Source organism: Podarcis liolepis (assembly GCF_965112155.1).
Source record: "Podarcis liolepis genome assembly, chromosome: 3".
Classification (NCBI taxonomy): domain Eukaryota; kingdom Metazoa; phylum Chordata; class Lepidosauria; order Squamata; family Lacertidae; genus Podarcis; species Podarcis liolepis.
Window position 1 is genome coordinate 73,931,467 of NC_139557.1, and position 18,031 is coordinate 73,949,497.

Consider the following 18,031-nt stretch of genomic DNA (forward strand, 5'->3'; position numbering starts at 1 on the left):
ATATGGATATTATGGGTGTTGTTGAACTACAGCTCCCATCAGCCATGCTGGCTGGGTTGATGGGAGTTTTGAGTCTGACAACATCCAAAGGACCGCATCTTAGCCACCCCTACTATATATAATGTTTCAACTACTAAAAGATGGACACAATCATCTTCATTCAGGGATATGTAATGTACCCTTGAGTAGAAACATGTGACTGTACTTTAAATATGATGTGTGCATATTCACATAAGCATCAGCCATTTGTTAGGTGCAGGCAGATAGTAATGAGAATAGTGTTAGGTCCTGAAAATGAATGCAAATACTCAATTACTATGAACATGTACCCTAAGAATCCAGGAGAATATGAGCTGCCATTTTATGGTGAGAATGGCTGGATTCAAATAGTATAAATAATATATATATATATATAATATATATATAAGGACTAATTTCACCCTGAAATCCTCTTTTTCTCTCTCTCCACACACAAAGCTACTCAAGGCAAGCAGGCATATTGAAATCCTAAATCCTAACAGAATGAATTGTAAACAAACAAGAATAATCCTGTTTATATCATAAAGAAGCTACACATAATAACAATTTCAAAATATTGTGCTTGATCCTAATCTCAGAGATAGCCATGCATTCAAAAATTCATTTTAGGACAGTGAATAAGACTGAAAGTGAATACTGTTTGTTGCTAGGCAGTTATAGTCCCTATGTTCATATAAGGTGCAGAAATAACAAACTAGCAATGATAGTGGGATTTTAAATAAGAGCCAAGACAGGAAGAAAGGCAGATAGGACACTAAACTGGTTCACAGAACCCTAAAAGCCAAACTCTGAGACCATGCTTTGTGGTGAAGCTGAAAAGAGGCTTGTGGTTAAGTTCTCTCTGATCTGCAGCCAAGGCTAGCTACAGCTTGTGGTTAGTAAGGACAGAACTTAACTCCAAGTCCTAGTTTGGAAGACACACAAAACAAACCTTGGCTAAGTTGGGCATGGCACAGTCGTAAGAAGGATTGGGGAGGAGCAAGGCAGCTGTGAGTTCCTCTCAGGGTGTCCACATGTTTGCAGTCTCAGTAAGCCATAGTTTGTCTTACAATGTTGTGGGAACCAGCCCTAAATAAAAGTTATGCGGCTGCATTCTTCCATGAATGTAGTATTTTCATTTTCACTTTTAAATCTCTGTTACATTATTACATCCTCCTTTTTGCATCTGTGATCAGATAGCTCTCAGTGTCTTTGGCTGTAATATGGGGCATATCACCCAGGCCACCAGCTGTTAGGCTGTCTTATTGCCACCTCTAGAAGTACAGGCAGTGGCTATTTCTGTCTCTCCAAAATCCTAGGCAGGTGAAGCAGAAAGCCTTGGAATTTTGGCACCACAGGCAGGTAGTTCACCTGCCTAGATGGTTGGGCTAGCCTGGCTTAATGAGACAATTAAGCAATCTGCAGTTTTGAGGACTTTTGCTGTTTAAATACTGACGCTAATCATAAATCATATATAATTCTTCACGAATGAAGCACATTTCCCTTTTACATAGTTGCGAGCTGATTCATATTAACTCGAGTTAAATCTTAAAACCAACATTTCCTACAACCCTTACTTTAATTTCGGAGTACCAGGTAAAGAGAGTTAACTGCACTCATGTTCAAAACTTGGATCAGAATTGCATAGGAATCTATCTATGTCTTTTCTCCTCTTCAGATTTTCTTCCTCTCTCACACATAAACAAGTACCTCACAAATGGCTACAAGAAGCAGCAGGCACTGACAAACAGCAAAAATAAGTGCAAAAGGAAGCATATGAGCAGTTTTAAGTAGAAATTAGTAGAAACGTTTTTCATTCTACCACATTCATGCAATTGTGGAAAAACAAGAAAAGGGATCAATTTCAATAGAACAGAAATACCTTGCCCATGTATATGATTCTCATATGAAATGGGTGGATGCTCAGAGACGTCTAACAGATATATAAAGCTGAAAGCAATGGAAGGCTTATCTCTCTTTTTCTCTCTCTCTTCATTCCTCCTTCCCCTTGTATTGATGACTCGAGCATATGTTCTCTAAGGACAAAAACTTCCACTGGTGATAGTAGTCAGATCAGATGGAGATTATTTCTTACAAGCTATTACAAAGCAATAATCCGGCAACATAAAATCCTCCTATATTCTTGAGGAGGAATATATAAGGTTATTCCCCTCCCCTTTCTAACATTTCAGAGAAGACATTCAGATATGCATATTTATAAAGTGCTGGCTGAATATTAGCTGCACTACATAAATGCAAATGAGAAACAGCCAACAACATAGTTTACATTTTTCATAATTTTTCACCCTCCAATTTAAAAAATGAAAATATGTTTTCATCAATCATTTTTCTGTCCTTCCTTATAACACTTAACTTCAAGTGTTTCTTGCCGGCTTTTAAAAATTTCCCTTAATGCAGTTACTAAGTTACAATTTATAACATAAATGGCTTATTTGTGTCATTAAATTTGTATAACACCTCTATCCTCTCATGGAACCCAAGACAAGTCACCCACACAGCTGGGCACTGATCAGACTCAGACTTGCTTTGCTTTGGTAAGGTGGGCAGCATGAAGGGGTGGCAGTCCTCACCTGAATGCCAGTCATTTGTGCTGCTACTTACTGGGAGATAAGCGGGAGAGGAGACAGGAGTGGGGTCAGAATGGTGCAGGTGCACCAACAGAACCAATCCTCTTCATAAGCAGCAGCTGAGTAACCAACTGGAGGTCAGATGTGCCCCACAGCCCCACTAGGCCATCTGCTATTAGGTGGCTTTGGGGTTGCTTCAGACACATACCAGTGTGAAGATTCACAACAGTGCTGAGAGCACAGAACTACTCAGAGACTCCTGTCGCTATTTTGAATCACGGAAAGGCAGACTGACATTACCTCTATGGATGGAGTGTGGCATTGGAAATATCCCTAGGGAAAAAGAGTAGCCATGAGCATAGCACCTTGGTACAAGAGCTAGGAGAGAGATACATTTGTGAGTGGAAGCAGCTGAGGAAATGAGCAGTTCCTTTGTGGGATTTTAAGCCTACTTGAACTCTCAAACCAGTGTGGTGTAGTGGTTAAGAGGGGTAGTCTCGTAATCTGGGAAACCGGGTTCGCGTCTCCGCTCCTCCACGTGCATCTGCTGGGTGACCTTGGGCCAGTCACACTTCTTTGAAGTCTCTCAGCCCCACTCACCTCACAGAGTGTTTGTTGTGGGGGAGGAAGGGAAAGGAGAATGTTAGCCGCTTTGAGACTCCTTAAAGGGAGTGAAAGGCGGGATATCAAATCCAAACTGTTCTTCTTCTTCCTCTTCTTCAAACCAAAGTAGGTGCCTTGAGTGTCCCAGGCCTCAGATATTCTCACTTGCAGACTCACCCTTGGCTCCTTACATTAGTATGTTTATCCTGCTTCCAAAGCAAATTGGGATTACCGATGCTAGGATGGTGTAGAAGAAATGGCTTTGAAAATGTTATATTTCTACACAGACTCTGTGTATATGTCTGAATGTAAAGTGTGACTGTATGCACTGCTGTATGACACTGCTGCATATTTATGCTTTTTCACGTTGGACTGGCATAAATAAGTCTTTTTTTCCTGAGGAAAGGGGAAAAAATTATTCCCTTCTAGCATGTCTGATAAAAACAAACAAACCACATGGTGTGAACAGGGCCCTGATGAATATATATCCCAGTGTGTGATTATACAGTAGCCCATAGATACACCTTTTCACAAGAGAACAGGTTGCTATGGGACACCAAGCATCACCAATAATCTAGCTGCTTTTTCCACTCTGAATAATGCTGAGCGTTTTTCTGTTACACCCACATTCACTTTATCTGACCAAAACAGTTGCTCAGCAGCGAGCCACACTAACATAAACTACACATATCAGAGACTGCACAAAATAAAAATTTGAAGGGTGAAGAATTAAATATTCCCTTCTCATGCATACTATTTAAAAAGGTTATCTACATGCTTTGAACGTTATAAATGCCAGCAATCAAAATGTGTGAGACTGTTTGATGAGATATCCATGATTATATATTATGGCCTTGATCCAATATAGTGCTGATTCTCTCCATCCCCCATCCCCCTGGTTTTCCTGTGCCCAGAAATTTCCTGTTTTCCTATCTAATCTCTGCCACCCCAAGTCAATCCCAGGACCACCAAATTGTGCGTTTAAATTCACTAAAATTCAAACTTTAATGTGCAGATACAACAGCAGTCTAAGAGATTGGTAGTGGTGATGGTGACACTAATTAGGGAGATGAACCAGCTCCTTGCGAGAAAAAGGAGAGACTAAAGTCTCTTAAAATACGTGTGTGTGTGTGTGTGTGTGGGGAGAGAGAGAGAGAGAGAGAGAGAGAGAGAGAGAGAGAGAGATTCAACAGTATAACAGCCAATTTAAGTAATGAAGAGATTGAAGTATATGGTTAATGAAGTCTTGTCCATGATGGAATGTGGGAGGGGTCAATGATTGATATCATTGGTGCAGTTTCATCATTTCTAGTTACTCTGTGTATACAGGTTCCTCTGTTTTTTATGGTTTGGATACATTGCACTCCATGTATACTGCTTCTACAAAAACAAACAAAAAACCCAATTCTGTCCTTGGAACAGAAACTTACACTCACTGAATTAACAGGAATGGATGTATGCGCCAAGAGGATGAAGAAATAATAGATTTCAGCAGGGGCATAAGCTGTCCTTTAAATGGATGCTGCAAAGGTTTCCTTGCTTACTCAGTGGCACTTGAAAATGCTCAGAAAGGGGCCCAAACTTCAAAGTTTTTGCCACCGCTTCACCCCTTGTCTTACCTGCCATGGTTATTACAATATTTTTTTAAATAACATGAAATCATCAAGTACAGGAAGATGAAGATAAAGGTGGAAATGCGAAGAATATATGCTTTAAAAAACTTTTTCCAGTAATAGTGCACACTTCTCTCTGCATGAAATTAAGATATTTAAAAAGGGCAATTATAGGAGTAACAAAGTTCCAGATATAGTAACTAATAAGGCACAATTTAATCCCCATGTTAAATCACCTGCAATTATCTATCAGAGCTGAATATAATTACTGCACATTTTTTACTCTTGCTTACTTCCTGCACACCCACCAACATCGGAGGAACATGCCCCAATAAAACACTAAAACGAGTGTAATCTTCCTTTCTCTTCCCAGGGTTTCCCCTTACATTTCTTCTTCTATCATTATATATCACTTGGTGAAATGAATATTATGTACCATCTTTCTGATAAAGGCATTACAGTCAAAAGGAACAAAAATTACTTTTATTGGAATACATACTATTTCCCCAAACACCTTAGCCAGAATTGGGGGGGGGGGATTATGTTTGCAAGCAATAAACCAGTTTTGCACTATGTTACATGCTGCAGAACTTGAGTGAATGATGTTCTATGTCTATGAGCCTTTGTATTTATTATCACATCAAACCAAAGCAATTGTCAAAACTTTTAGTGGATCAAGGCAACAAAAACATGCACAAAAACCCCCACTGAGAAACTTACCTTTTTAATGAACAATTTTTGGAATTTCTTGTGAGGCAGCTTTATCATTTTTATTCAGCATTTACAAAGGTGGCATCGGTTGGATTTTCAATCCATTTTGCCCAGAGAAACAGGCACATTTCATCTTCTCTGGTTATCTGCTTAACCCTGTACGTCACACCAGAAAACAGCACCCCTCCCAAACAGCTGGAGATTACAAGCAAAGGGCTAGGCTGGAAGTAATCTTTGATTCAGATAAAATACCGGGAGACATGTGGTAGCTCAGCTCTGGTTTTGGATGGTGCCAAGTAGTTCTATTTGTCAGCTAAAAAGAGAGAAGAAGGTAATGAAAAAGCCTCCTGGTTGTGTCTGCATCAAAATAAATTGAGAAGTTGTGAAAGGAAGCACATTGTTTGTTAGAAAGGGGAGCGTAAGCAAAAAAAGGTAGGAGATGAGCTGTCAGGGAAGAATTAGAGGTTTTCAGTTTATCAGAGGGAGAAAGCATTCCCCAAGGGGGGGAGGAGAGCAGTGAATCTAATAGAAGGGAGCAAGAGGAACAACAGGGAGGGACCGGTTGTTCACAGGAAAGGCAAGGGTTAAGTTCTAGCTCAGATTCGGAGGAGAGGAGATACAGGCCAGCTCTAGCCAGGAGGTTAGAAAAAAGAGCGGGAAAGCGAAGGGAAAGGCGCCTTCGCCATTTTGAGAGTGGCTGGTCATGGAGAAGCAGAGCTCAGAAGGTATCTGAAAGAAGTGACTCTGAGGAATAATAGTTAAGAACTGTTTATAAGAATGTTTTGTTAATACGCAATAAAAAGTTTTATAAAAGAACAAGAAGCGTTTGTGTGGTGATCTGAAGAGGACAACGACCAGTCCTGACAGAATACCTTCTGCTCTGCGCCTCTTCACTATAAGTAAAGAAGGAGAAACCAAAATGGATGGAGCTGTGGCGCCAGTTGGGCAAGGAGAAACCCCCGCGCTCCAGCTAACATTACAGGACTTATGGCAACAGAACTTACAGTTGAAAAGTCAAGTCGACGTACTATCGGCAGCACTGGGAGAACATAGAGCCATGCTGCAATCGACGTGTGGAGATAGAGTGAGTAAAACATTTACTGTACGTCCACGTAGCTTCAAGGGAGAAAGCTCTGAATACATGGCTTTCAAGACAGAAATTTCTTACATAATTGAGATAAAGGATAAAGAATTTCAATCTGAGCAAGAGAAGGTTGCTTATGTGATTAATTTCTTGGAAGGGAGGGCTAAGGACTGTGTTATACCCCTCATATCTCGGAGGGATGTCGCCCTAGGAAATCTACAAATTTTTCTGCAGTATCTAGACACAATTTTCTTAGACCCTGCGCATGAAACAACCACAGCTAGGCAGCTGTTGAGAATGAGACAAGGAAAAGACACTGTGGGAGTTTATTGGTCCAACTTTAGTTTGCTGGTGCAGAAATTAAAATGGGATCTGAATTCCCCAACAATTGCAGCCCTTTTTAGGGAAGGACTGAATAATGAGATTTTAGACCAATTGGCCCAAATGCCAGAACCTAGTTCCTTGGACTCTCTGGTCCGAACGTGCCTGCAATTGAGCCTACGCGTGGAACGGAGGGCTAGTGAAAAGAAGGAACAATGGAGACCACGGTGGCGGGAAAATAATATCGAAAGTACAGAGAGCAGAGCGGGCAACGTGACAGGACGAGAGCGGCCAGAGCCCATGGAATTAGGAGCAGCCAGACCCCTCCCAGTTACTACCTCTTCCATGGTAAGAGGAAATGCAGGGAAAGGAAGAGATGCAAGGCGTTGCTTTGTCTGTGGAAAACCAGGGCATCTAGCACGACAATGTCACAATCGTAAAGGATGGGAGTCTCTATCTGGAGCAGACATGAGACACGACAATTGCCCAGAGGAACTGCATCAGGGAAACGAATGTCCCCGGCTGGAAATGGGAGCTTGCAGCCGGGTGGAGAAGCAATAGAAGGCTCTCACGCGGAACCACCTATCCCAGGGCTAACGGTGAAGGTGCAACTACAACTACCCAATGGACACAGCGTCCAGGTAGAGGCGTTGTTAGACTCAGGAGCGTCAGCAGATTTCATAGACCAGAAATTGGTACAGGAACACAAAATCGCTTTGTTACCTTTGAGTTCACCACTGCGAGTGAAAACAATCGACGGCAGACCGCTACTTTCAGGAGAAGTGACTTATGAGACTCCACCAATGAGAATGGATATGGGTCATCACTCAGAGACCAGGGCATTTCATGTGACCAAACTAGCTGGGCACCCAATGGTGCTGGGCATGAGTTGGCTCAATCGTCATAATCCGGTAATTGCCTGGCATCAAAGATCTTTGGTTTTTGGTTCGATATATTGTATGACACATTGTTTGGGGCAAAAGGGAAAAATCTCGGTGGAAGTAATGGGAACAGAGGTAGAAGGGAAGTTGATGGGGAATGAAAGTGAGATTCCATCACAATATATGGCTTATCAGGATGTTTTTTGTGAAAAAGAAGCAGATAAACTTCCACCACATAGGCCCTATGATTGCAAGATAGATCTAGTCCCTGGGGCACAGTTGCCACCAAGCAAGATATATGCCATGTCGGAAGTAGAATCTGCAGCATTGAGGGAGTTCCTGCAAAAGAATTTGCAGAGAGGTTTTATTAGAGAGTCTACGGCCTCTGGGGGTGCTCCTGTCTTTTTTGTCAAAAAGAAAGGTGAGGAAGGGGCACCAAGATTAGTATGTGACTTCAGAATCCTTAACAGTCAAATGAAGCCTCGTGTGTGCCCACTGCCACGTATAGATGACCTCTTAGAGAGAGTAAGGTCAGCCAAAGTCTTTACCAAGCTTGATCTACGAGGAGCATATAATCTGATAAGGGTCAGAGAAGGGGATGAGTGGAAAACCAGTTTTTGTACTAAGTATGGTGCATTTGAATTCTTGGTAATGCCTTTTGGCTTGCAAAATGGCTCAGGGGTATTTCAAACCTTCATCAATCACGTCTTAGCAGGTATACTGGATCAGTTCTGTGTCTCTTATTTAGATGACCTCTTAATATATAGTGAAAGTATGGAGGAACACGTAAAACATGTCACACAGGTGTTAGAGAGATTGAGGACCAACAGGTTATATGTGAAGTTAGAGAAGTGTAAATTCCACACACAAAAGGTGGAGTTCCTGGGATATTGCATTTCCCACAAAGGGGTGCACATGGACCCCAGTAAAGTTCAGGCAGTGGTGGAATGGGAGGCACCTAAAACTAAGAAAGATCTACAGAGGTTTTTAGGATTTGCTAATTTCTATCGTAAATTCATAGGTAATTACTCCAAAATCACAGCGCCACTAACTGATTGTCTAAGAGGCAAGGGGCCATTCAGATGGACTGAGGAAGCACAGAAGGCCTTTGATAAATTAAAGGTGGTGTTTGCTTCAGAAAAATATCTTATGCACCTAGATCCAAGTAAGCGTATAAAGGTAGAAACTGATGCCTCTGACAGGGCTATTGGGGCCATTCTGCTGCAACAGGACAAGGAAGGGGACTGGAGACCCTGTGCATTCTACTCTAGAAAATTAAATCAATCAGAACAAAACTACACCATATTTGATAAGGAACTTTTAGCTGTGCACGCTGCCTTTAAAGTGTGGAGACATTTTTTGGAAGGGGCATCACATCAGGTGGTGGTACAAACAGATCATAAGAATTTAGAGTATTGGAGAACTGCTAGACAGCTAAACCAAAGGCAAATTAGGTGGGCAGAGTTTTTTGCTGGGTTTAATTTTAGGATTGAGTACATACCTGGGCATCAAAACATTCGTGCAGACGCGCTATCGCGCAAACCTGAGTATATGGAAGGGGAAGCACCTCCCAAGTTGCGAGAAATGCTGAGATCGGATCAGTGGGGGTGTGCAGCCGTAGTAGTGGACGGCAGGGAATTCCAGCAATTGACAGTAACAGATGAGTTTGCACAAAAGAAAATGGAAGAACTGAGAAAAGGTAAAGGGGAAGAGGAAGGTTTCAAAGAAAAAGATGGATTGTTGTACAGGAGAGGGGTGCTGTATGTACCTGCAGGTGAATTAAGAGGTAAAGTGTTGAGGCAACATCATGATAACCCGACTGCAGGACATTTTGGTAGAGAAAAGACCCTGTATCAGATCACACGGCAGTTCTGGTGGCCAAAGTTGAGGGAGGAAGTAACACAATATGTAAGAGGTTGTGAAGTATGTCAACGAGCCAAGGCACCCAGAGCAGCTCCCGCAGGGTTGTTGCAACCTATGCCCACGCCGGGAAGGCCTTGGGATGTGGTGTCTATGGATTTTATAACGGATCTACCGTCATCGCACAGGCAAACAGTGATCTTTGTAGTGGTTGACATGCTAACCAAGATGGCACATTTCATACCATGTACCAAAATTCCGACCGCACAGGAAACTGCAAAGATGTTTTTAGATAATATTTTTAGGTTGCATGGTATGCCATCACAAATCATTTCAGATAGAGGGGCCCAATTTACATCACAATTTTGGAAGAGGTTAATGCAGTTACTAGATGTGGAGCTAAGCCTCACGTCAGCGAGACACCCGCAAACCAATGGGGAAGCTGAAAGAACGAATGCAACACTACAACAATATCTGAGGTGTTATGCTGGTTATCAGCAGAGTGGGTGGTTAGAGAAGTTGAGTCTAGCAGAGTTTGCGTATAATAATGCAATGCATGTGTCTACGGGCAGAGCCCCATTTGTGGCAAACTATGGCTTGCACCCAAGGGCATTCCCAGGTCAAGAGGAGCAGTTAGCAGTACCAGCAGCAGAACAAATGATAGAGGAGTTGAGGTGCATGCATGAGATATTGAAAGAGGATTTGGAAGAAGCTAAAGAGGCTTACAAAAAAGCTGCAGATAGGCACCGGCGAGTTGGGGAAGAAATCCAAGTAGGGAGCTGGGTATGGCTGTCTACCAAGGGACTACCAATACGAGGGAAGTGTAAAAAGCTAGAACCAAGGAGATTGGGACCTTTCCAAGTAAAGGCTCAAATTAACCCAGTCGCTTTCAAGCTTCATTTGCCTGAAAATATGAGAATACACCCTGTATTTCATAGATCTTTATTGTCAGTGTTTGTACCAGCACATAAGTATCAAATCTCAAGGGAACCACCTCCTTTCCCCACCATGATGGGGGAAGAAGAGACCGAAGTGGAAGAGATATTAGACTCGAGAATAAGTAGGAGGAAATTACAGTATTTGGTTGCATGGAAAGGGTTAGATGAGTCTGAGAACTCATGGGAACCAGCAGAAAAAATTAACGTTCCGGAATTGCAGCGAGAATTTCATAGAAAATATCCCCACAAGCCAAAACCCCAGAACTGGCATCTTCAAGAAATTTTTGAAGAGACAGATAGCGAGGAAGAGGAGTTCATAGGGTTCGGTCCTCCAGAAACAGAGGAGAGCGAGGAGGAGGAAGGGGGGCTTAGGGGAGGGGGTGATGTCAGGGAAGAATTAGAGGTTTTCAGTTTATCAGAGGGAGAAAGCATTCCCCAAGGGGGGGAGGAGAGCAGTGAATCTAATAGAAGGGAGCAAGAGGAACAACAGGGAGGGACCGGTTGTTCACAGGAAAGGCAAGGGTTAAGTTCTAGCTCAGATTCGGAGGAGAGGAGATACAGGCCAGCTCTAGCCAGGAGGTTAGAAAAAAGAGCGGGAAAGCGAAGGGAAAGGCGCCTTCGCCATTTTGAGAGTGGCTGGTCATGGAGAAGCAGAGCTCAGAAGGTATCTGAAAGAAGTGACTCTGAGGAATAATAGTTAAGAACTGTTTATAAGAATGTTTTGTTAATACGCAATAAAAAGTTTTATAAAAGAACAAGAAGCGTTTGTGTGGTGATCTGAAGAGGACAACGACCAGTCCTGACATGAGCCACCTCTCTCCAACATCTGCTCCTTAAAAGCCCATGCAACAGAAGAATCTGTTTCAGTATCCAAAACGGTAAGAGATACCAAGCTATGCCTACTGCATGCAGTTTGCCACAGCACACCTGTTAATGGTGAGCGGTCTGTATGAGTCAGCCAAGCACAATGAAATAATCTTCCATTTTCACTTCTTCTTTGGATGAATTACTGAGACTTACATAAGGAATACAAACACATCTTTCTAAAATTAGAAAGGGAAGTGAAGTCTGTATTTTATATGTGAGTGCCCAATCTTGCAAAATTGGTGGGGAAGTTAGAATTGTTGGTGGATAGGGTGTTTATAAAAAGCAGTGTGAGGGGTGATCTCAAATTCTAATTTTGCACAGAGATTTGGACCTGTGGACTTTTTTCAATACCTGTATATAGTATAATAACAGAACAATGATGCTAGTGGCTGCTTTGTGGGTTGCTGCCTAGCAGCATCACGAAAGAACTCATGATTACAGTTATTATTTACTTTATTGCAACTGTCTGAACACTTCAGAGCATGCATCTCTTCAAATACGAGATAAGTTTCTTTGAAGTCTCATATGCATAATATTGCATACATACAGAATATTAAAAGTGCAGAGCTAGTAGTCATACTAGTGATTTGTGCTTAGCATCAATATTAGATGGTTTTCTACCACCAACCAAACATATAAAAATAGAAAGCAGGATTGCTACCTTAATCCCACTTTTGACTTTCAAAACAGGTGTTATATTTCTTCAAAAAAAGCACCATCAAACCTGCTTGACCAAATGTGAGAACAGGATGAAATAGCTATTTGTTTGTATGCTCCTCCACATAACTTGCTTATAGCGCATTCATCATGATTTGCCTGCACAAAGCTTGTATGGAGGTTATACAATGTCCACTCTTTAATGAATATTCATTCTGATTTGTTTGTGAGGAGGTTATGCATTTTCCTGTCATTCAATCCTTATACCACACTTTTTAGTGCATTACCTTGTCCTTTTCCAACCTGCAAAAAATCTCTCTCCTTCTTTGGAGGTTTTCAAACAGAGGTTGGATGGTCATCTCTCATGGATGCTTAAGCTGAGATTCCTGCATTGCAGGGGGTTGGACTAGATGACCCTTGGGGTTATCTTCTATGATTCTGAAACATTGTTTTAGGCGGCTGTATGGATTTGTACTGCTTTTCCCTCATGTTTACTAGAGCAGACAATAGCTTTTTCCTGAAATGTCAGAGTGAACAGTCATAACACATGCCATCTATGTCTCCCATGCAAACAAAATAATTTATTCAGTACAGCTCAGGCATCTTTGAATTTTGTGCTTTAAAAATCTGACCTAAAAGAAAGCCACTCAAATGATGGAAAAGAAAGTTTGGGAGTTTTTTATGTTTTATTTTCTCCATTTCATTTTGCACTGCACTCAGTTCTTTAATCAATACATCCTTACAACAACCCTGTGAGGATAGCAGCCCTATGTGGGCTGTAAGAGAGTGACTTACCTAAACATCCGATAACTCTTTCTACACCACAAACCTAATGAATATGCAGTATTGGGTGCCTATTATATTGCTTTGCTATCATTTCTTCAGCACTCTGAGTGTACACTTATAACAACCCATTCATATAGGTTATTGATAAAACTTTACATATGTTGTGAACTGCCCTATGATCTCTAGATGAAGGGCGGTATGCAAATTTAATAAATAATAAATATGAGGAATCTGGGCAAGTAAAGGACTTTCACAAGGCCACTGAAGCTCAGACTGCGATTGGAATAGAATTCAAAGAAAGGTCTTCAAGGTCTCCTAAGGCAGGGATGGGGAACCTGTGGCCCTCCAGATGTTGTTGGAGTCCAACTCCTATCACCCCCCAGCCAGCATGACCAATAGTCAGGAATGATGGGAGTTGTATTCCAATGACATCTGGAGTACCCCAGGTTCCTCATTACTATCTTAAGAAGTCTTCATTACATGCCTTAACTCATCCTGTACCTCTGAGATCTGGTCTTCTCATATTTTCTGCTTGCAGCATACCATAATCAGAATGATGATGGCAATGTATACATGCATGTTCTATATAAGTTGTTTGTGTTTGACAGATTTCATTTACCGGTACAGTGGTGCCCCGCAAGACGAATGCCTCGCAAGACAGAAAACCTGCTAGATGAAAGGGTTTTCCGTTTTGGAGGTGCTTCGCAAAATGAATTTCCTATGGACTTGCTTCGCAAGACGAAAATGTCTTGCGAGTTCCTGCGGGGTTTTTTTCCTCCCCCCCCTTTTTTCCCAAGCCGCTAAGCCACTTATCAGCTGATCCTAAGCCGCTAAGCCGCTTAACAGCTGATCCGCTAAGCTGCTAATCAGCTGATCCGTTAAGCCGCTTATCAGCTGATCCGCTAAGCCGCTAAACCGCTTATCAGCTGATCCGCTAAGCCGCTAATAGCGCTAATCCACTAAGCCGCTAATGGGCTTGCTTCGCAAGACGAAAAAACCGCAAGACGAAGAGACTCGCGGAACGGATTCTTTTCGTCTTGCGAGGCACCACTGTATGTGCCTTACTGAGAGCCATCATTCCAAGTACAGCATTTCTATGATATCTGTGTCTTCTATGGGCTTGTTTATATGCCTGGGAGCACCTGAGGTTGTGGCAGAGATTGTTGCTCGGGTAGGTTAAATCTAGGTTGTTTAGGAATCAGGTCAGCCTAGAGCCAGATTAGATGTGACAAAATCAGCACTGTGCATTTAAACAGAGAACTATGTAAATCACACTAGAAAGAGTGACTAGAGGCCAAAAAGGTTTTGTGGGCAAGGAGTGCAAAATCCTATCCCTACCCCATAGGTCAGGGCACCAATACAGAAAAAATGGTCATGGAAAGAGAAAAGCACTTGAGAAAAGAGAGGGGCTGCAAGGCAATAAGCAACTGGCAACTGTGGAACATTTAGCTGCACTTACACATGCTCCTCCTTTTGCTTTTATTACGGGATCCCCCACTCCCATCTTTCTATGTGGTTGGAATCAGAACCTAGAACCATACATGCATGCCACTGCAGTAAGGTTGTGTGTGAACCAGACACAATTTGTCTGCTGTTCATGAATGTCCCACTTCTTCAGAAAGTGGAAAGTATCAGGGGAGTAGGGGACACCCAGGTCTCAAAATTATAAAGCTAAAGTAATACAGTATAGCTTATTTAGAATGAGGTTTCTCATTTTGATAAACAAGAGTGACCTCTGCTGTCAGGTAAAGTTACTGCACAATTAGATCACTGACTTTGCAAGCAAAAAATAGTTTCATTACAAAACTATATACCCACCCATTACAATCTAGTAATTTATATGGTCTTTTTAAACACTAAGAGTTTAAAAGTACTATTCTCCACAAAAATATAAGATGTGAAAACTGTCATGTTTGTCCTGAAATATCAGGTTACCATGCTGCTGAAAACAACTTGTGAGTAATGCTGTCAAGGTTGCAATCATATACTGTACAGTGGTACCTTGGTTTAAGAACAGCTTAGTTTATGAACAACTTGGATTAAGAACACTGGAAACCATGAAGTAGGTGTTTTGGTTTGTCAACTTTGCCTTGGAATAAGAACATGTTTCGCTTCCTGTTGAGTGTGTTCCATTTGTAAGTTGAGTCCCCCACTGCAATGGGAAAGCACACCTTGGTTTAAGAATGCTTTGGTTTAAGAACAGACCTCCAGAACGGATTAAGTTCGTAAGCCAAGGTACCACTGTATGCATTTACAAAAGCATATGTAGATGTGTATAAGGTTGTACAATGAAACTCTGAAAAATCAATGTCAATTAATCTATCCCCAAAATTCATAGAATACATAATAAATAATCCAATTTCTCAAGTTACAAGAAAGGAGAGTCCAACTAAACATTCGGAAAAACTTTCTGACAGTAAGAGCTGTTTGGCAGGGGAACAGATTCCTTCCTTTGAGGTTTTTAAGCGAAGTTGGATGCTAATCTGTCGTGGATGCTTTAGCTGAGATTTCTGCATTTTAGGGGGTTGGACTAGATGGCCCTTGGCTCCCTTCCAACTCTCAGATTCTATTATTCTTACTTTTTCTTCTTCTGAGATATTTGCAATGCAATTTCCCTAATAAACAAAGAAGCAATTTACTTCATATAATTACATACATTAATTTAATATGCCTTCAGGCCTCATGGTGCCACCAAAACTCAAAAATAGTTCATAAATCAAATCTAGCAAGCCCCCAAGTACATTTTGAGCCCTGACTTCTATCCAACAAACTTGAATATTTTAATAATTTAAACCAAGATTGATTACAAACTATCCCTGCCTAGTTTGCATGACTGGCAGGAACAAGAAACGAAAGTTTGCCAGCTTTGTGCATGCTCAATTGTTTGTTGCTGTAACCCTTCACTTTCCAGAGAAAACAAACAAGTCCTGTTTGCAAGGTTGTCCCCCCCCCACCCCCCGAATGGGGCATACTTTTGAGTAAACATGAATAAGACCGCAGTGCTGGAAGACCGAGGGGCATACACTGAGGATGTGATGTACCATTCCTGATGCATCCAGGGTGAAAAAGACACTCATGATACCATGGGTATTTAATGAAGGAAGTCCATGCTTTTCCTCGCAGGTTGAGAAATCTTCATGTTGTAAAAGTGTCACAATTTCAAATATTTCTGTGCCTTTTAAATAAATGCCACTTGGTGGCAGTGCCGCTTACTTCATACGTGAGCTAAGCAATAAGTGAGGAACTAGTTTTCTACCTAGGCAGTAAATTTCCAAGCAGTCACAGTGTTCTCAGAGCTCACTTGCACCCAGAGGCACTCGGCTGCAAAGAATGGTTGGACAGCAGAAGGCCTACCTCTGGATTCAGATGACCCCCACATAAAGTCAGGAGTACCCTACAGAGGAAACTCTGACAAGCAACTCTGAATAAAGAGATCATCCAAAAGGCTTTTTTAAAATCCCAGCAGGCATTTTAATTGGAATTTGATTCTATACTATATCTTTAACTGATATTTATTTTTTTTGTACAGTGGTACCTTGGGTACCACTGCGGGAGCCACAGTGGAAGACTGCGGGAGGCAGTGGAAGACAGAAGTGCCTGGCGTGCTCTGGTCCATGGGGTCACGAAGAGTCAGACACGACTAAACGACTAAACAACAACCACCTCGGGTTAAGTACTTAATTCGTTCCGGAGGTCCATACTTAACCTGAAACTGTTCTTAACCTGAAGCACCACTTTAGCTAATGGGGCCTCCTGCTGCCACTGCGCCGCCAGAGCACGATTTCTGTTCTCATCCTGAAGCAAAGTTCTTAACCTGAAGCACTATTTCTGGGTTAGCGGAGTCTGTAACCTGAAGCGTATGTAACCTGAAGCGTATGTAACCTGAGGTACCACTGTACTGTATCCTTGCAAACCACATAGAGAGTATTGTAGTTAAGTGGTATGTAAATTGTTTAAATAAAATTAAATAATAAAGAGAGGCATGGGGCTTTTTATGAGACGTTGGTTCTTTTTTTCAAGAGTTGGGAATCCATGATTCAATTTACAGAGTTAGAAATATTCCTTCCTCTCCCTCTATTGTCTTCCCATATTGAATTTCAGATTATGTACGTTCATTGGAACGGGAACCTCAAGTTTTGTCGGGCTCAGCTCCAGGTTTGGGCTGCCTTTCGTGGCATGGTACCAGCACTGACTGCCCTCCAGTGCCCATGAACACTTCCGCCTGCCTGTCAGCAAAAGTGCTGCAGCTGCCAGTTCTTCCCTATCCCTTGCAAGCAAGGAAACGTACGCCGTGGTACTTCTTGGACAAGAAGTCAAGCAGCTACTCAGTTCTGAATGGCAGTTCTGAATGGCATCTGGTGAATTTTATTTCACCGGAGCCACTTGGCTGTTCGGTTTCTGTGATCCGACAAAGGGTGACGCAACTGTCAGCAGGCTGCATTTCAGCTGGGGAGATATGTGTGTCCATCCCTGATCAAGTATTGTGGCTGCAGAGGTTCAACATGTGAATATTCTTACCTTTAACAAAAGGCCTTCACCCCACAGACACACAACCTTTATGTTTTAATCATAAAGGCATACAATTAGCAAGAAGTAAGAATCCTCACAAAGAAACAGAAAGAAGCATTCAGCTTCTTTTGCATTCTCTGACTTTTCAGTTGTCAGTGTAAGGAAGGTCCATCAATAATATGAAGCAAGCTTGTTTTCTCCTGCTCTGGAGGGTAGGACTCAAACCAATGGCTTCAAGTTACAGGAAAGGAGATTAGAACTAAACATCAGGAAGACGTTTCTGACAGTAAGGTAAGGTTACCAGACGTCCCCATTTCCCGGGGACAGTCCCCAGATTTACAAATCAGTCTCCTGACAAAATTCATTGAAGTTGAAAAATGTCCCCGGATTCATTGAAAAAAATCTGGTAACCTTACAGTAAGGGATGTTTGACAGTGGAACGGACTCCCGCAGGAGGTTGTGAGCTCTCCTTCACTGGAGGTTTTTAAGTAGAGGTTGGATAGCCATCTGTCATGAATGCCATCCTGCCATGGATTTAGCTAAGTTTCCTGCATTGCAGGGGTTGGACTAGAAGACACTTGGGGTCCCTTCCAAC

General features: G+C 42.0%; 1 protein-coding gene across 3 annotated transcripts in view; it reads right to left on the bottom strand.

Moving 5' to 3' along the window:
• The window catches only part of RPS6KA2 (ribosomal protein S6 kinase A2), a 176,414-nt gene that overhangs the window by 144,562 nt on the left and 13,821 nt on the right, over positions 1–18,031 (bottom strand). The window contains exon 1 of one of the 3 annotated variants that reach the window (XM_083496444.1): positions 5,543–5,692. The exons of 1 other annotated variant lie outside the window; for it this stretch is intronic. In XM_083496444.1, coding sequence (XP_083352570.1) covers positions 5,543–5,590 — 48 coding nt within the window. In that variant the 5' untranslated portion in view covers positions 5,591–5,692. Of the gene's footprint in view, positions 1–1,900; positions 2,110–5,542; positions 5,693–18,031 lie in introns of those variants that run through there. One more of the 3 variants, XM_083496445.1, reaches the window with a different exon arrangement.